Raw genomic sequence first — 16,101 nt, forward strand, 5'->3', positions numbered from 1 at the left:
TCATAAGCTAATTACTCGCATCCTCCCTTATTTTTCCTACATGTACGCAGTCCAAAAGAGTCTTGGTGATGAAATTCATCCTATTGCACTGCAGAAGGAGCACCATGAAGAAAACACAGAAGAAGAACAGAACTTTCACAGCTTATTGATAAAATAAAGGTGAAATTATTTCAAGCTGAGTGAGCAGACAGGAAACAGGGTCTGCTTGTAAATGTGAACATGTTTTCTGTTGTGACAGTTGTGAGCCACAAGCTTCCTTCTGGGGATGAATTTTAAAAGTCGAATTCACCCCAAACCAGCTCTCTTCAGAGATACAAGGTAAGCACAGACTGAGTAATATTTAATTGAACTAAATCATATTAGGTATAGCTTTATGAAGAAATTCTAAATCTCTTATTAGGAGAGAAGAGGAGGTCTGAGCTGTTTGTTTTCTCCTAGAAATAGAGTGACTGTAATGTCATAATTGTGTCTTAATTTAATCTCCAGGTACATGTCTTGTATTTAAACCTTAAGGAAGAAAAATGTTGTGACTATTGCATCTTTGCAGATCTGTGTATGGGAAAAATAAAACTGTAGTCCTAATGTAAATGTGTGGAGGAAGTTGGGATTCAGAAAAAACATTTAAAAGAGCATTTCAGTCCCTTTGCTGCACTCTGTTGTCTGAATTCCATCTTCAAAACTCAATGCCACTCCCTAAGCAATTGGAATTTTCTATAATCCCCGCTCCTCTTAAACTATTTAGCAACGTGTTCAGGGGAAACATTTTAAAAAGCTCCTTTTGGAAGTTTTGACCCAACAGCCTCACTTCTGTTTTAGCTCTCTGGCTAATGAATTGCAGATACCACAAATTCCCAACTTTTTCACACACATTTACAGGAATCTCTCAGATATGGGACACTTAAAAAAAAAGAGAGCATTTTTAAGTGATTTCCCATTTTTTATCATAAGTGAAAATTTATATTCCAACAAAAGCTGCAGCAGCCCTTTTGGGACACAAGGGTTTGTTCCAACTCAACCAAGGAACTTTGCTGCACCAGTGCTTATAATGGTGACTGTGAGCACATTCCTGGAGTGCCTCAGAAGCAGTAATTAATGGGCTTCCCTGATTTTTGAAAGGGCTATCTGCCAGTGACCAAATTACTCTCATTCACACACTCCTACAAAAATAACTCTACTATCTACACAATGTACATAGACATAAAATGTAAAAACTTAAATATCTTAGAAACAGTAGCCAATCAGTTGTTTTAATTGTCATATTTGAATTCAGCACATCAAAATACATAATAAATAGCACATTTTATCTCTGAAGCAGACAACTTCTCAAAAATTGTAGAGCAGTGTTATAAAAATCATGGGAGCATTGAAGCTTTGCTTTAATTGGAGATGTTTTAGTTTCTTTGCTGAGGAAATAACTATTTTCTCAAAGCTTTTCTGTTCCTTCTAGATTTTTTTTGTGTTCATCTGTGTTTAATCACCAAGAAAACTGAGAGAAACAAATCAAACGAGGCCACCATATCTAGTTTATAGCCTTCTTGCTAACAGTAAGTTCATCACTCTCTGCATTTTGCCTAGGGTTGGGCTATTTTCAATCTGATGTTGTTATAGTTTATCCATTCGATTGTGGAGGCTGATCAGTATGTCAGAAATTACCCTTCCTTTGCTACACTGATGTTCAAAATACCCCTGAGGCTTTCAAAACTAGGACTGGTTCTCAGTATACAGGTCCTGATACTCCAAGACTCAGATGCACAGATTCCAGATTGTGCTAGGATATTTTCTGAATTAGATATCCCCACTGCAGGGTTTGGAAATCTATTCAGATGATAAATACTATTCTAGCACCTTTCATCCTAAAACTTCCACTGGCTTTACAAACAGTAACTAAGCTGCATGACATCCCCTGTGAGTTTGAGGAGTACAATAGTCCCCATTTTACAAACAGGGAAACTGAAGCACAGGAAGACAAAACTAGCTATCCAGTGAGTCACTTAAGAGGAAAAGCACTGAGGAGTTATAAGCCTCAGTGACCTGCTCTCACCACTAGGCTACATTTCTTCCCTTTATATAGGAATAAGAGTTGTTATTCCATATTAACTATTAATAATGGGACTTTACATTGTATTTTAGGGTTTTTTCCCCCGGATACTGGTGATGGAAAACCGAAGCAAAATCAGTGACCTGCTTCAAAGTGCCCTTGGCAGCCTTCTTCAGGAAGACTTCAAAAGATTTAAAGACAAACTATCACACTTTGACTTTGAGGGGAAAGGTACCATCCCTCTAGGTGAGCTGGAGAATGCCGACAGAACAGATACGAAGAACCTCCTGATGAAATTCTATGGTGGAGACGCTGCAGTAAATGTAACCATAGACGTTTTCACTCAGCTCAATCTCAGAGAGGCTGATGAAAAGCTCAGAGAAGAAAGAAAGAAAGGTAAGAAACCTAAAGTTACTCTAAAAACCCAATAGTCTCCCCCAGGGCAGCAGCAAGAGCAGAAGGAGAAAGAGGTTGATGGCAGGAATGACAAATTCTCAATCCCAGCTGGAAATGAGGGGGACTCAGAGCAGAATTGGCCACAGCAGATTCTCTGATCTGCTCCACTCCCTTTTCACCGCTCAGCTGGCACAAGGGGAGCAGAGTCGGCCTGTAACTCTCCAATTGAGGAAATCCCCAATGTGGGGGTGTCCCCAGTGGGTGTAGAGCCAACATAGTGATGCAGAGAGAGTGTCACAGACAGAGAGAGGAGGGGACGAAGAATAATTGCAGTGCATCTCCAGCCAGGGGACTGTTCGTTGTGGACCATTGGTAGCTGGTGCAAGTTAAAACAGCTCCCAGGCTGTTGTAACCTGTGCTGCAGCTGAGACATAGAATTGAGGATCTGAAATTTGGAAACTGATCACAGCAGAGAGTCTGGCCCAGTAGATTTTCACCAAACAGTTGAATGGCTCGATGAGACTCTTCTGGAATTCCAAGCACGAACTTTATCTTCAAGGCTATTTTTCATTGAAAACAAACAAAACAAGGAATAACACGTCCACTGCTTTCCCCCCCTCCACAGACCCAGTTATCTCCTCATAGAAGGCAATTAGGTTAGTCAGGCATGACTTGCCCTTGGTGAATCCATGCTGACTGTTCCTGATCACTTTTCTCTCCTCTAAGTGCTTCAGAATTGATTCCTTGAGGACCTGCTCCATGATTTTTCCAGGGACTGAGGTGAGGCTGACTGGCCTGTAGTTTCCCGGATCCTCCTTCTTTCCTTTTTTAAAGATAGGCCCTACATTAGCCTTTTTCCAATCATTTGGGACCTCCCCCGATCACCATGAGTTTTCAAAGATAATGGCCAATAGCTCTGCAATCACATCTGCCAACTCCTTTAGCATCCTCAGATGCAGCGCATCTGGCCCCATGGACTTGTGCTCATCCAGCTTTTCTAAATAGTCCTGAATCACTTCTTTCTCCACAGAGGGCTGGTCACCTCCTCCCCATACTGTGCTGCCCAGTGCAGTAGTCTGGGAGCTGACTTTGTTCGTGAAGACAGAGGCAAAAAAAATATTGAGTACATTAGCTTTTTCCACATCCTCTGTCACTAGGTTGCCTCCCTCATTTCTCAGTAAGAGACAAGAGTCCTTCTCTCTTGTGCTCTCCTGCTCGTGCTTCCTCCCGGTATCCCACTACCCCACTTACCTCAGGGCTTTGGTGTCCTTCCCCCTGTGAACCTAGTTTAAAGCCCTCATCACTAGGTTAGCCAGACTGCTTGCAAGGATGCTCTTCCCTCTCTTTGTTAGGTAGAGCCTGTTTCTGCCTAGCATTCCTTCCTGGAATGCCATCCCATGGTCAAAGAATCCAAAGCCTTCTCTCTGACACCACCTGTGTAGCCATTCGTTGACTTCCATGATTCAACAGTCTCTACCTGGGCCTTTTCCTTCTACAGGCAGGATGGATGAGAACACCACTTGCACCTCAAACTCCTTTATCCTTCTTCCCAGAGCCATGTAGTTTTCAGTGATCTGCTCAAGGTCATTCTTGTCAGTATCATTGGTGCCCACGTGGGGAAGCAGGAAGAGGTAGTGATCTGAGGGCTTGATGAGTCTCAGCAGTCTCTGCATCACATCATGAATCCTAGCTCCTGGCAAGCAGCACATTTCTTGGTTTTCCTGGTTCAGATGGCAGATAGATGACTCAATTCCCCTGAGGAGGGAGTCCTCGACCACCACCACCACCCCCATCCTTCTCTTGAGAGCGGTGTTTGTGGAACCCCCATCCCTAGGAAAGTGCATCTCATGCCTTCCAATCGGTGGAGTCTACTTCTGCTCCCTTCCCTCAGATGTATCATCTAGTCCACTCTCCGCATTACAGATGCTCCCTGACTTATGCAAGTGTTCCGTTCTGGAATGCCTTGAGTAACTCAAATTTTGCGTAAGTTGGAAATGTATACCCGACCATTACACAAAAACAAACAAACAAAACCTCTTATTTCTAACTTATGGAACTTTTTCCATAAGTGTGAATTTGCATAAGTCGGGTCTTGTGTAACCCGGGGAGTATCTGTAGTACCTGTGGAGAGAACATGAAAACAGTTGGTCACTCGTATCTGCATTCTGGAGGTCACATGCTATCAAAATTCTTCACCATCCTTCTGTCCTCGCTGCGCAGCCTGCTCTGATTCTTCAGAATGTTGTGCCCATAGAAGCATCTCCTGACATCTACCTAGGAAATCTTAATTTTCTCTTATGCAATGCAGGGTTGATACTAGTTTCTCCAGACCTTGAACCTTCTCCTCCAATATGGAGACCAGCTTGCACTTTGTATAGATAAAGTCACTTCTGTTCTGTGGAAGAAAGACAAACATGGCATATTCTGTGCAGGTCACAACAGCTGATCACGCACCATCCATATTACCTTCTTCTAAGATCTTCCTCAGCTGTTGCAGTAAGTACTCAGAGAACCCTGCAAGATGAAAGCCTTAGTGGGCTCTCCCCAGGAGACCTCCCAGTCAAACTCCCTCTGTTAGCCTCTCCGCTGTGTTCCACATGAGTGTAAGAGACAATGTCAATGGGCATCCACTCTTTAGTCAAACTCCATGTGCTCTGTTGTGAGTTAAACTCAATCTCCTATTAGTCATTCCTGTTCCTCTCACCCAGGGTGACAGTGGAGCTCAGCTAGGTTGGTTCTTCCCGGGGTTCCTGGGATGGAACGCTCCGGGGCTGGCAGTGGGGCTCTCCCTACAGGCCTTTGGAATTCACTGACCTGGACAGTCCCCCAGGGGGAGAGTTTGGCAGCCTGGATAGTGCAATGCAGGGTATTTATTTGTTGTAGATTGTGAGCTCTGTCAGGCAGGTAAGTCCTTGTGCAGCGACTGGGCAATCTCTCAGTTTGTATTTAAATCTTTTATACTCATAATCTATCTGTTGATTAGGGAAAACAACATGCACCATGGTGAGCTAGAGAAACCAATGTGTTAGAGGTTGTGCCTCTCCGGTTAGAATACCATGGGGAAGATGTGATGGAAGTAACCCCAGTAATCCTCAATTAGATCGACCTGAGACAGTCTGCTGCTAAACTCATGGAAGAAACAAAGATGGGCAAAGAGCCTAAAGTTGCTCTGACACCTGGGAAACTCTTTTTCAATATTTCCCCTCTCCCACTGAAAAACCAAAAAAATACAGCAGAAACAGTAACAGCTGCAGTCGGTTAATAATATTGAATAGATTCCAGGACAGAAGGGAAAGCCGGTGGAAGCCGGAGTGATCCAAAGCAGAGATGCAAGATTTTCTAGTGCGCATGTGAAATTGGACATTCTGGCATGAGAGGGAACACACAAGTTGCTATATAGATACTGTACTGACAAGGTACATCAGAAGAAAAAACTGTGATAAACGTAGGGTGACCAGATGTCCCGATTTCATAGGGATAGTCCCAATATTCAGGGATTTTTCTTATATAGGTGCCTATTACTCCGCACACTCTGTCCTGATTTTTCATACTTGCTGTCTGGTTACCCTATACAAATTGCAAACCTGTTCAGTTTTCAGATTGGATCTTAGTGGAGAATCTGAGAATGAGAAATGAGGGAAAGAGCAAGCGATATGAGGTAACTGGCAGCCCAGATATCCCATGGTTCTACTGCTTTGCCGTGGTCTGATGGCACAAAGAATGTAGCAGAAACTGGAAGGGGAATCCCCAGCTAGCAAAGAATTGGCCTGGGCTGCTCCTGTGCCAGCATCTCATGGAGTCCCTAGCCGAGGAGGGGCGTGGTCGTGGAACGAGCACTATTGTACTCCAGTGAATCCGACAACTATACTGGCTTCTTGGGATCACCAGTTGGTGTAATTTTAGAACAACTCTCAAGCTCAGATCATTTTAGAACTACCCACCAGCCTCAGAATCAGGGAGCTCTCGTGTCTTTTTGTTTTTGTTAGTTGTTTCTAAACTTTTTTCCCGTGAGGACAGCCTTTAAACCTCAAACTAATCACTAGGGGTGACAGGATGAAGCAGCTGTCTGCATTTCTGTAGCAGAAAGCTGAAGGGACCTAAAAATACAGCCAGCATGCTTTAATAACAATATCTGTTCTGTTTGAGATGTACCTAAGATGTATCTATGGGCTAACCCTTCCCAGAGCTCGGAGGTCAGCTCCGTGCATGCTGGTGCAATTGTGGTGGGCATGGGATCCATAGAGAGGGGGAGGTGAGCTCGGGCATAAAACTAAGGAGTAGGACTAAGGCCAGAGCACAGCCAGGGAGGGAGGTGGGGGGAAAACACATTCCTTTCCAAGTCCCTTTGGACACATCACTAACTGACCTGGGGCTGTATGGGCTGTTTATCAGGGCTTAGTCCATGCCGGCGGATCCCTGGGACAATGTGGCTCCATTGGAGTTGTGCTGCCGGGGAATGGGGGGAGCAGCACAGGGCGGGAGGGCACATCTGCATGTCTCAGAGAGACTTTTGCAATATCTTCATCATTGAACCTCCTTGGGCCAGCATGGCATCTCTTGTGGTGACAGCAGCAGTGGGGAACTCTGATTTTGCTGGAAGAGGGAAACTGCTAAGGGACACATTAAATATTTTTTACATTTGTGAAACTTTGACTTTTTACATTATTTTAATATAAAAAATAGTGAGAAAAAAACCATAACAGATAACATAAATGACACCTGCATTTCAATAGCCAATTTTTTGTGAATTCTTGGATCAAAGAAATGCTTTGGAGAGAATGATGCTCAGGAAACAGACAAGCTTTCAGGCTCAGGAAACTTTTGTAAGCCTTGCTCCTGGCCAGCAATGATCAAAGAGACATTCAATCCTTTAATCCCAGCAACTACAGTCTTCATGAGCTCCCTGGCATGCAAGGGAAGTGTGACCAATAGGATACAGCAAATTGTCAATAGAAAATTGTCTTTTTGTCAAAAGAAATTTTGTTTGTGAAAATTGCCTGCTTTCCATGGGAAAAACAAAATCTTTTCTTATGAAAACAAAACAATTTTGATTCTGAAAAGCTGCTGGAGTGCTGTATGGGAGTTATAGTTCAGGTGCCTTATGACCTGTTTCTTCTCTAAGGGCTAGGCTCCCTCTCTGGACTACATCTCTCACAATGCAACATGGTGGCTCAGCAAGAGCAAAGAAATATGGTGCATCATGGAAGATGTAGTCAGGCTAGGGATCTTTGCCAATAGAAGAGAATGGGAGCATGAGGCAAACAAACTACAATTCCCATAACACATTGCAGCAGCATTTTTTTTAATCAAAATTTTTGTTTTCAGCCAAAACTTTTTGGCTTTCACAGTTTTTTGTTTGACTGTTTTGTTTTTTCTACCAAAACCTCAAAATTTTCCATGGTGGGGAAAAAAGAAATTCTAACCAGCTCTAATATTATCCCATGTGTGCTGCTCCTTCTCAGCAGTCTGATGTGGAAGGGAACAAAGTCAGGGCTCTAGCTCCTCTCTGCTTCTCACTGACCTTTTGGGGTGCTGGTTCTCCCATAGATACAGTTCCCATGCTCCCCTGAGATCAGGTACTGCAATTATCCCTGGTTATTGTGTGGGAATTCCAAGGGTGTGCAATTAGAACCATGCCTTCTCCTTCCACACCTGTGTAAACACCAGGTCCAATCTAGCCCTATTATAACAACAGTGTCAGTGATACTGTAGTTATGGATGAAGTGGCAACTCCACGATAAAACTCTGAGTAGGATTTTCTAACTTGTGCATATAAACCAGCAGCGCAGATTGTCGGTAACTTGGTTTTTTCCCCTCCTTTCCTCTGCAGTGTGTGGGTGCAGGTCGCTAGCCAGGATTATCTGGGTGTATCTCACTTAATCATTTCCCTGCCACTGCTGGGGCCACAGACACTGGTGCATCTCGGTCCCTCCTATTCTCTGCCTATGGCACATAATAGTCTAGTATCCTGTGGGCTGTAATACTTTGGTCTCATTTTGGTTGTTGAGTTTAGCGTTCAGGGGTTGGGGGGTGTTGGTTGGAGGTCAGACTAAATGATCAGGTGGTTCCCTTCTAGCCTTAAACGCTATGGTATTATTGCAATTAATTTCCCTTGTTAGTTTTATCACAGGAAAAGGAGAAAACAGCAAAAGTTGAAGAAACAAGAGGGAACGACAGACGATGGGATCTGAGACCATGTGCAAAGATACGTCATGCCAAGGAGCAGGGAGTTGATAATCCCTCTCTGAAAGGCTCTGGTAAGACTGCACTTAGACTACTGCATCCACTTCTTAGTCCAATTATGACAAAAAGATGCATCTCAAATGAGGGGAACTCAGAGAACAACAATAAATGTAATTAAAGGACTACACTACTGACCTACAAAGAATGAACAAATATACTAAATTGTTATGTCCAAAATATTATAGCAGGACAAATCCCACACTGACACATGCAGGGCTGCTTCCTATGAAGAAGCCATTTGCTGTGCTCTTATTGGGTCAACTTACACTGTATTAGGAATTGTGTGATGACCATTTCTAGAAATGGTTAACATGTGAATACTGCTAAATCATTTAATGCATTGTGGTTGGTCTGTGTGCTCGTACTCAGGCTAGAACACATTTTTGTTTTTCTAAAGTGTGCTCATATGGTTTGGCCCTATGCACACAGCCTATAAACTGGTTTAATGGTGCCTGTGGTTTAAAACCTTTTAAAGGATGTCTTTCTAACACAATTTTTAACACAGTGTGGTGCCAACAGATCCCAGTCCTCAGCAGGCAGGATTGAACCTGCTACTTCTGGAGCATAGTGCATAAACCTCTACTGCATGAGCTAAACACCAACTTGCTGTTAGCTAAGGTTGTAGAGCAGATGCATTTTATCTCTCTCTCTCTCCCTCTCTCTAAGTGGTCTCAGTGTCACTAGATAGGACAGAACACCACACCCAGGAGGTGTGTGGGTTACAGTAGCATTCTGAAATGTTGGTGGAGTGCTGTAGGGGAGTCATAGTTCATGTGCCTCATGACCCCTTTCTCCAATATGGGTCAGGCGCCCTCTCTGGACTACATCTCCCACCATGAGCCATGGTTGCTCAGCGAGAGAGAAAACCATAGGGCACCATGGAAGATGTAGACAAGCTAGGGATCGTGGCCCATAGAGGAGACAAGACCTTCATAAGCAAGTCAGCTATCCACTGAAACACTGGCACTCTACTTCCCATACTGCACTACTCAGGATTAGAGATGGGCCCTGCCTAAATACCAGTGTCCAATCCTATCCTCCAGTATTTGGAGTGGCAGTAGTGAGGAATGGGGGTGGAAAGTGAAGCAGAGAAGGGTATCTAGAGGTGAGAAAAACAGAAAAGGATTAAAAGCTAGCAAACAGGAGAGGAGAGAAAACATAACCAGGGAACAAGAAGAGAAGTAGTTACACATAAGGACAACCAAAGGTACTGGGGGGAGGGGGAGGAGAATAGAGAAATAACACAGAAACTAAAAGAAAAGATCAGAAGGAACAAAAAAAAGGGAAGGAGCCAAATTATCCTTATTCAGAAAAGCACTTAATCAAATTTTTGACTTTAAGTGCATGCTCAAATCTCATTTATTGTACTGGGACTTCAATCTGTGCTTAAGTGGTTTGCTAAATCAGAACCAAGGTGAGAAATGATCAGCTACAAAATAATTAAACTATAAAAGACAAGAGACTATTTTTAACATGTAAAATTCTAGCAAAATGTCAAGTCACATGTTGGTGGGAATGCTGGGTGAAATGGGGGAGACCAGAAAGAATAAAATGCCACCAATATCTTGTCCTGTACAACTTTTGGATATAACCAATGAGTGGCAGTTCAAATGACCTTTGTTTGAACAATTGTACTCAGTATGTCTAATGCTTCATGCTGTTATCATTGAATTAGATTACCAGAAAAAATATAGAGAACATATACTAGAAGAATACCAAGTAATAGAAGACAGGAATGCTCGCCTGGGTGAATATGTGAGTCTAGACAAGAGATACACAAAACTGCTTATTGTAAAGGAACATTGGCAGCGGAAGGAGAAAGAACATGAAATAATCACCAGAGGAAGGAAACACGCAGAGCTGATGGCTCACCAGACCAGTCTCACTACCGTTAGTGTTTTATTTGACCCTGACAGAAATCGGGAAAGCCCAAGAACTGTTGTGCTGCTGGGAGCTGCTGGAATTGGGAAAACAATGACAGCAAGAAAGATCATGTTGGACTGGGCAGCTGGAAAACTCTATCAGAAAAAGTTTGATTATGTTTTTTATATAAACTGTAGAAAAATTAATCTTGTTACTGCACAGCAAAGTATGACTGATTTGCTTTTAAATAATTTTCCTGATGGCGTAAGACCAACTAAAGAAATCTTTGAGAAGCCAGAAAAACTCCTGTTTATAATAGATGGTTTTGATGAACTGAATTCTGTGCTAAGTATGGAGGAAGTTAGTCTGTGGTCTGACCCATTTGAGAAGAATCCAGTGAAAACTGTACTGTGCAGTTTATTGAGAAAGAAAGTTCTTCAAAAATCCTTCTTACTGATCACTTCAAGACCAACTGCTCTGGAGAAACTAAAGCAGAATTTGAAATTTCCATGTTATGCAGAGATAAGGGGATTTTCTGGAGATGACAGGAAAGAATATTTTCATAAATTCTTTGGTGATGAAAAGAAAGCAACACAAGCCTTTAATTTTGTCAAAGAAAATGAAATGCTCTTCACCATGTGCTTTGTCCCCATTGTGTGTTGGATCATCTGCACCGTTATGAAGCAACAGATGGAAAGAAAGGAAGATCTTGCACAAACTTCAAAAACAACCACATCAGTATATTTGCTCTTTCTGACCAGTTTACTAACTGATCATTTCACTGACTCAGTGCAACAGTCTAAAACTACTCTGTGGAAGCTTTGCTCATTGGCTGCAGATGGAATTTTAGAACGGAAAATACTGTTTGAAGAAGGTGACCTGAAGAAACACAATTTAACCTTGTCTACCATTCACACTCTCTTTCTGAATAAAAGTATTTTTCAGAAAGATACAGAATGTGAAAGTGTCTACAGCTTCATTCACTTGAGTTTCCAAGAGTTTTTTGCAGCTCTGTTCTATGTGCTAGAGGAAGATGAAAAGACAATGAAAAAATCATTGTCTTCTAAGAAAGATGTGAACAGCTTGCTAAAAATTTATGGACCATCTAAAAATAATTATTTGATGTTAACAGTACGTTTCTTGTTTGGTCTCTTAAATAAAGAGAGACTAAATGACATGGAGAAAAAATTACATTGTAAAACATCATCTGCAATCAAGCTGGATTTATTGAAGTGGTTTGAAGCAGAAGCTAAAAAAATCTCCTCTCTGCCCTATAAGGGCTCTGAGGACCAGCTTGAGTTGTTTCACTGTTTGTATGAGAGCCAGGAAGAAGAGTTTGCAAAAAGTGCAATGGATAATTTCCAAGAAATTAGATTGGAACACATCAGGCTTTCAACAATGGATGAAATTGCTCTTTCATTCTGTGTAAAGAACTGTTGTAGTAAGCAGTCACTCTACCTGTGTAATTGTACGCTTGGGATTGGAGAACGAGAAGAAGGATGGATAGCAAAGCTACGGAAATGGTTATTTCCTCTGTAAGTATCACAGTTTATTTAATATAAATCTGTAAATCCTTAGAATGGCATCTCGTCATGTCACCATTATAATGGCCTTGGTTTTTGAGATATTTGCAGATTTGTCTTGGTCTTTCCCAGTAAAATGAGGTTGCACTAGGTGGATCTGAAAATTTTATGATTCCAGGGTAGGGAGGAACAGGGAAGTGAGGACCTAGAAACAACTTGGGGCCCCTTAGCTTCCTAGGAAACTAGCTTGTATCAGATAGAACAATGAGGAAGCAAGGTGCTTTGAATTGGCCGTAGTTGGATAGCTAAGTACGCTGTCCCTCTGGGTCTGATGGGGTTGAAGTAGCTGGGTCAGAAAATCTCATGATTACAGAGTAGGCAGGAAAAGGGAAGTGAGGGTTAATCAGAAGGACTCAGAAACAGCTGGGGCCCATTAGCTTTATAGGAAACTAGCTTGGATCAGATTGAAGAAGGAAGCAAACTGCTATGGGGCTGGCAGTAGTTGCATAGCTAAGTACCTGTCTGCCTTGAAGAAAATCAGCTTCCTGTTGAAGAGAGATTTCTAAGACCATTGAATTTAAAAATCTGTTTGAAAACTCTGATCTCTCTGTCCTAAAGGGAGAAGTAACCAGAAACTCATTGCTAGATCCTGAATGCAATAGGCTCTTGGACACATTTGGTGTATCTGAGCCCAACAAAGGATCACTTGCCACACAATGGCATAATCATATTTTTTATTAAACAATACAGTTGTTCTAAGTGCTCACATCCCAGAACTGAAACTCAGCTAGCACCACCTGAACTCTGAATTTCTAGTGCTATGTTGTTTAACAATTTAGTGACATTTATCATTTCAAAATTCAACTACAGTGAATTTCAGTGAAGTGATTGAGAGTGTAATCCTCACACTGAACAGTCAGAGTTAAATAAAAAAAAACAGAGCAGTTGCCCCATTCACTAACATCACTGCAGCAACTCCTTTCTCCATTCCCACCCCAGTAATAACTGATCAATATTGATAGATTTTGAGGCCAGAAGTGACACTTGGGATCATCTTGTTTGACCTCCTGCATACCATAGGCTATAACATTTCACCTAGTGAGCTTGAGTATATCTTCTAGAAAGACAGTCTGACTTAGTTTAAAGATTTCAAGTGATAGAGGATTCTCCATATCCATGGGAAGGCTATTCCAATACTCCAATCTATCAAGCTTCAGTTTGCACCCATTGATCTTGTGCTGCCTGTGTCTGCTAGATTAGGCCCCTCTGTTATCTCCTATCACCCCAGGTTGGTGCCTATAGATATGGTCAGAGACACAGTAGGAGGGCTGTGTCCAGAAGAGGACACTGTAAGCCGGGGAGTGTCATAGGTCCCAGACAGCACAGCAGAGCAGAAAATGGGTGGGACACCACCTACAGAGGGCACTCCACAGCAGGATAGAGCTAATTCCTTGAGCGACCAGCAAGAGGCGCCAGCAGTGGTGAGGCTGAACCTCATTATATTGGCCAAGCCTCTGTTTAACCCCAGGGGTTTCCCCAGGAAGTTATCTGGCAAACCACACAGACTTTGGCCTGCTGCAATGCCAGACTTTGTTAGAGCTCTTGGTCTCTGACTCCAGTTTGATTCTACCTCTGATGCTGATTCCTGCCTCTTGCATCTACGCTGGTTCCGCCTCTGACTCTGGCCTGACCCTGACCCTGACTCACGGAACCCAGCTCTTGCGATTCGTCCAACTCCTGCCTGGTAACTATCATCTCTAGTGAGCAGATCTCAGCCCAGCTGTTACTGCTAGGCCAGACCACGTACTCCCCAATCTCTTACAGCAGAATTAGCAATGAACAATTCAGAAGACTCTCAAATGGAAGCTGACTGTAGCTCAACTTCTGCTGCTCCTGGACTCTGCACAGGTACTCAGCCAGCTGCCTGAAGCCCTCAAGCAATCAGCTCTTGTTGTCTCTTCACCAGCCTTAGCATCTTCCCAAAGGCTACAATCCAAGCTATGCTGTTTCCTGCACTACCCAGTTCCTGGCCATATCACAGGCGTTCCCTACTGTTAGTCAACATCTTACAATATAGCACCACCTTGCAGCTGATAGAGGTGTTACTGGAGAGGAGAGATATTGATCTGTGTGTAGGCTCTGCTGGGCAGTATCCTTAATTTCTTCTCTTCTGGGTAGTAATGTGTGCACCAGATGTTTCCTGCCTACCCCCTTCCCTCAGCTCAGTTATGGGACAATGTGAAAGGGGCATTATTTGGGATAGTTTCCTCCTGCATAGATCCAGGTCCTGAGTTAGAGGCAGGTGCTGGCAGCAAGGAGCAATTCATAGGCTGCTGTCACTATTGCAAAACTTTAGGGTCGCTTCCAGTACTGCTTTCAGATCTGAGGATTCAGAGATTCACCAAATAGCGCACTAATTCACTCCAGCTGCTAATGGATCCAAGAGGCCAGAACTGCAAACAAGGATCAATGTAGCAGATGGGAATCTGTGTCCAGGTAACTAGATCTGGAAGAAAAGTGTTTTCTGATGAAAAGTGCTCTGCTTGCAAAACTGAAATTTTCTGTGAGGATTTCAGTTTTGCCCAAAATGAAGTTTTATTTTGGGGAAACAGAAAGTGGCTGCTTGCCTGGAAAGCTCTTGTCAGTTTCATTTTCTGTTAGTGAAATTGACAAAACCTTTGCCAGGTGGCCACCTGGGCAGTGTGCAGGGTTGTTCTACCACCCCCTAGCTCTGGGGGAGAGGAAGGCAGAGGGCCCACAATGCATCCCCACCTCCCACCTAGCTAAATCTATTGGAAACACATTTATGGCTGTCTGTCATACCTGACGATGTCACAGCATTACCTGTTCTCACATTAGCCTGATCTGTTAATTGCCCAGATATGTTAATTTATTAAGTTTTTCAAAGCTTTATCTTTCAAATAGATAAAATTATTGGTACATAAGTTAATTTTGACTGCATCTGTCTTTAATTGATTAATAATAAGACCTACTTGCTTGGCAGAATTTGCAAGACCATCTGTCTTTCACTGCATATCTTCAACTCATTTATTTATAAGAAAAATGTCATCTGCAAAATCTAGGTCTCCAAACTCCCCATCTAGCCACACAATGCCCATTACCATACTGACAGTCTGTCAAAGTCAATAGCAACTCCAAACAAGATGAGGCACAAGATACAACCTTGCCTGACACCAGAATTAACATTAAACCAGTCTGCTAACTCTTGGTTTATAATTGTAACCCTTCTGCCAGTCAGAGTTGGCAGCAACAAGGGCCAGGTTCAGTATCTGGGCCTTCCTTTTCAACAATACAATGCAAAACCAGCTGAAACCCTGACCCAGGGCAATTACACCCCACCCCACTGGGTACCTCTAAGAGGCAATACTTCCCCTCTCACAAGCACCGAGTCTGAGTGTAGCAAAAACTTTTAATAAAAGGAGGGAAATAATGCAACGTTAATTTGGGGAAAACACCACAAACCGGTTTATGAACATAAACTGTGAGCAAAAGACCCACCACCAACTAAGCTGGGCAGTGTCCTTTTCCCCTTGGGTCCTTAAACCCAGCAACCCAAAAGTCCTGTTAATGTACGTGTCCCTTTTCTGTACCCCACTCACAGTTGCTGTCCGTGGACAGTACGGACCCAGAGTTCAGAGATGCATCCACAGAGACCACCTCCTAGCCTGAGCAGAAGGCAGGGTAAAAAGGCACCTCACAAGCTCCGCTTTTCAGGCACTCACTCACTGCCCCAACAGCCAATTGCCATGCCTCTCTGCGGGGCTCTGCTCCAGCCCTCTCCACCAGCTGCCTGCGTCTCTCCACTGGCTGGCCACTTACCAAGATGTCTTCAGGACCCCCCACTTACCACAGCTGTCAGTGATTTCAGCTGTTAGTGAGGGAACCTCACTGCTGGTGCACACTGGGCAGTCTCTTGCATCACAGACACTGTCCCAAAGCAGGTCTAATACATAGACCTAGGTGTCAGTGGTTACAGTTCTGCAGTGTGTAACAAGACTCTCAATTGAGTTTAAATTA

General features: G+C 43.1%; 2 protein-coding genes across 2 annotated transcripts in view; both read left to right on the forward strand.

Annotated features, from left to right (window-relative positions):
* Positions 1–2,136: 2,136 nt before the first annotated feature.
* The window catches only part of LOC127051022 (NACHT, LRR and PYD domains-containing protein 3-like), an 86,431-nt gene continuing 72,466 nt past the window's right edge, over positions 2,137–16,101 (forward strand). The window contains exons 1-3 of the mRNA XM_050952810.1: positions 2,137–2,434; positions 8,554–8,691; positions 10,353–12,075. Of these exons, the coding sequence (XP_050808767.1) occupies positions 2,155–2,434; positions 8,554–8,691; positions 10,353–12,075 (2,141 nt within the window). The 5' untranslated portion in view covers positions 2,137–2,154. The remainder of the gene's footprint in view (positions 2,435–8,553; positions 8,692–10,352; positions 12,076–16,101) is intronic.
* The window catches only part of LOC127051008 (NACHT, LRR and PYD domains-containing protein 3-like), a 572,024-nt gene continuing 558,133 nt past the window's right edge, over positions 2,211–16,101 (forward strand). Inside the window, exon 1 of the mRNA XM_050952784.1 lies at positions 2,211–2,269. The gene's annotated coding sequence lies outside the window, so the exon portion shown is untranslated. The remainder of the gene's footprint in view (positions 2,270–16,101) is intronic.

This window comes from Gopherus flavomarginatus, chromosome 5 (assembly GCF_025201925.1).
Source record: "Gopherus flavomarginatus isolate rGopFla2 chromosome 5, rGopFla2.mat.asm, whole genome shotgun sequence".
In the NCBI taxonomy this organism is placed as follows: domain Eukaryota; kingdom Metazoa; phylum Chordata; order Testudines; family Testudinidae; genus Gopherus; species Gopherus flavomarginatus.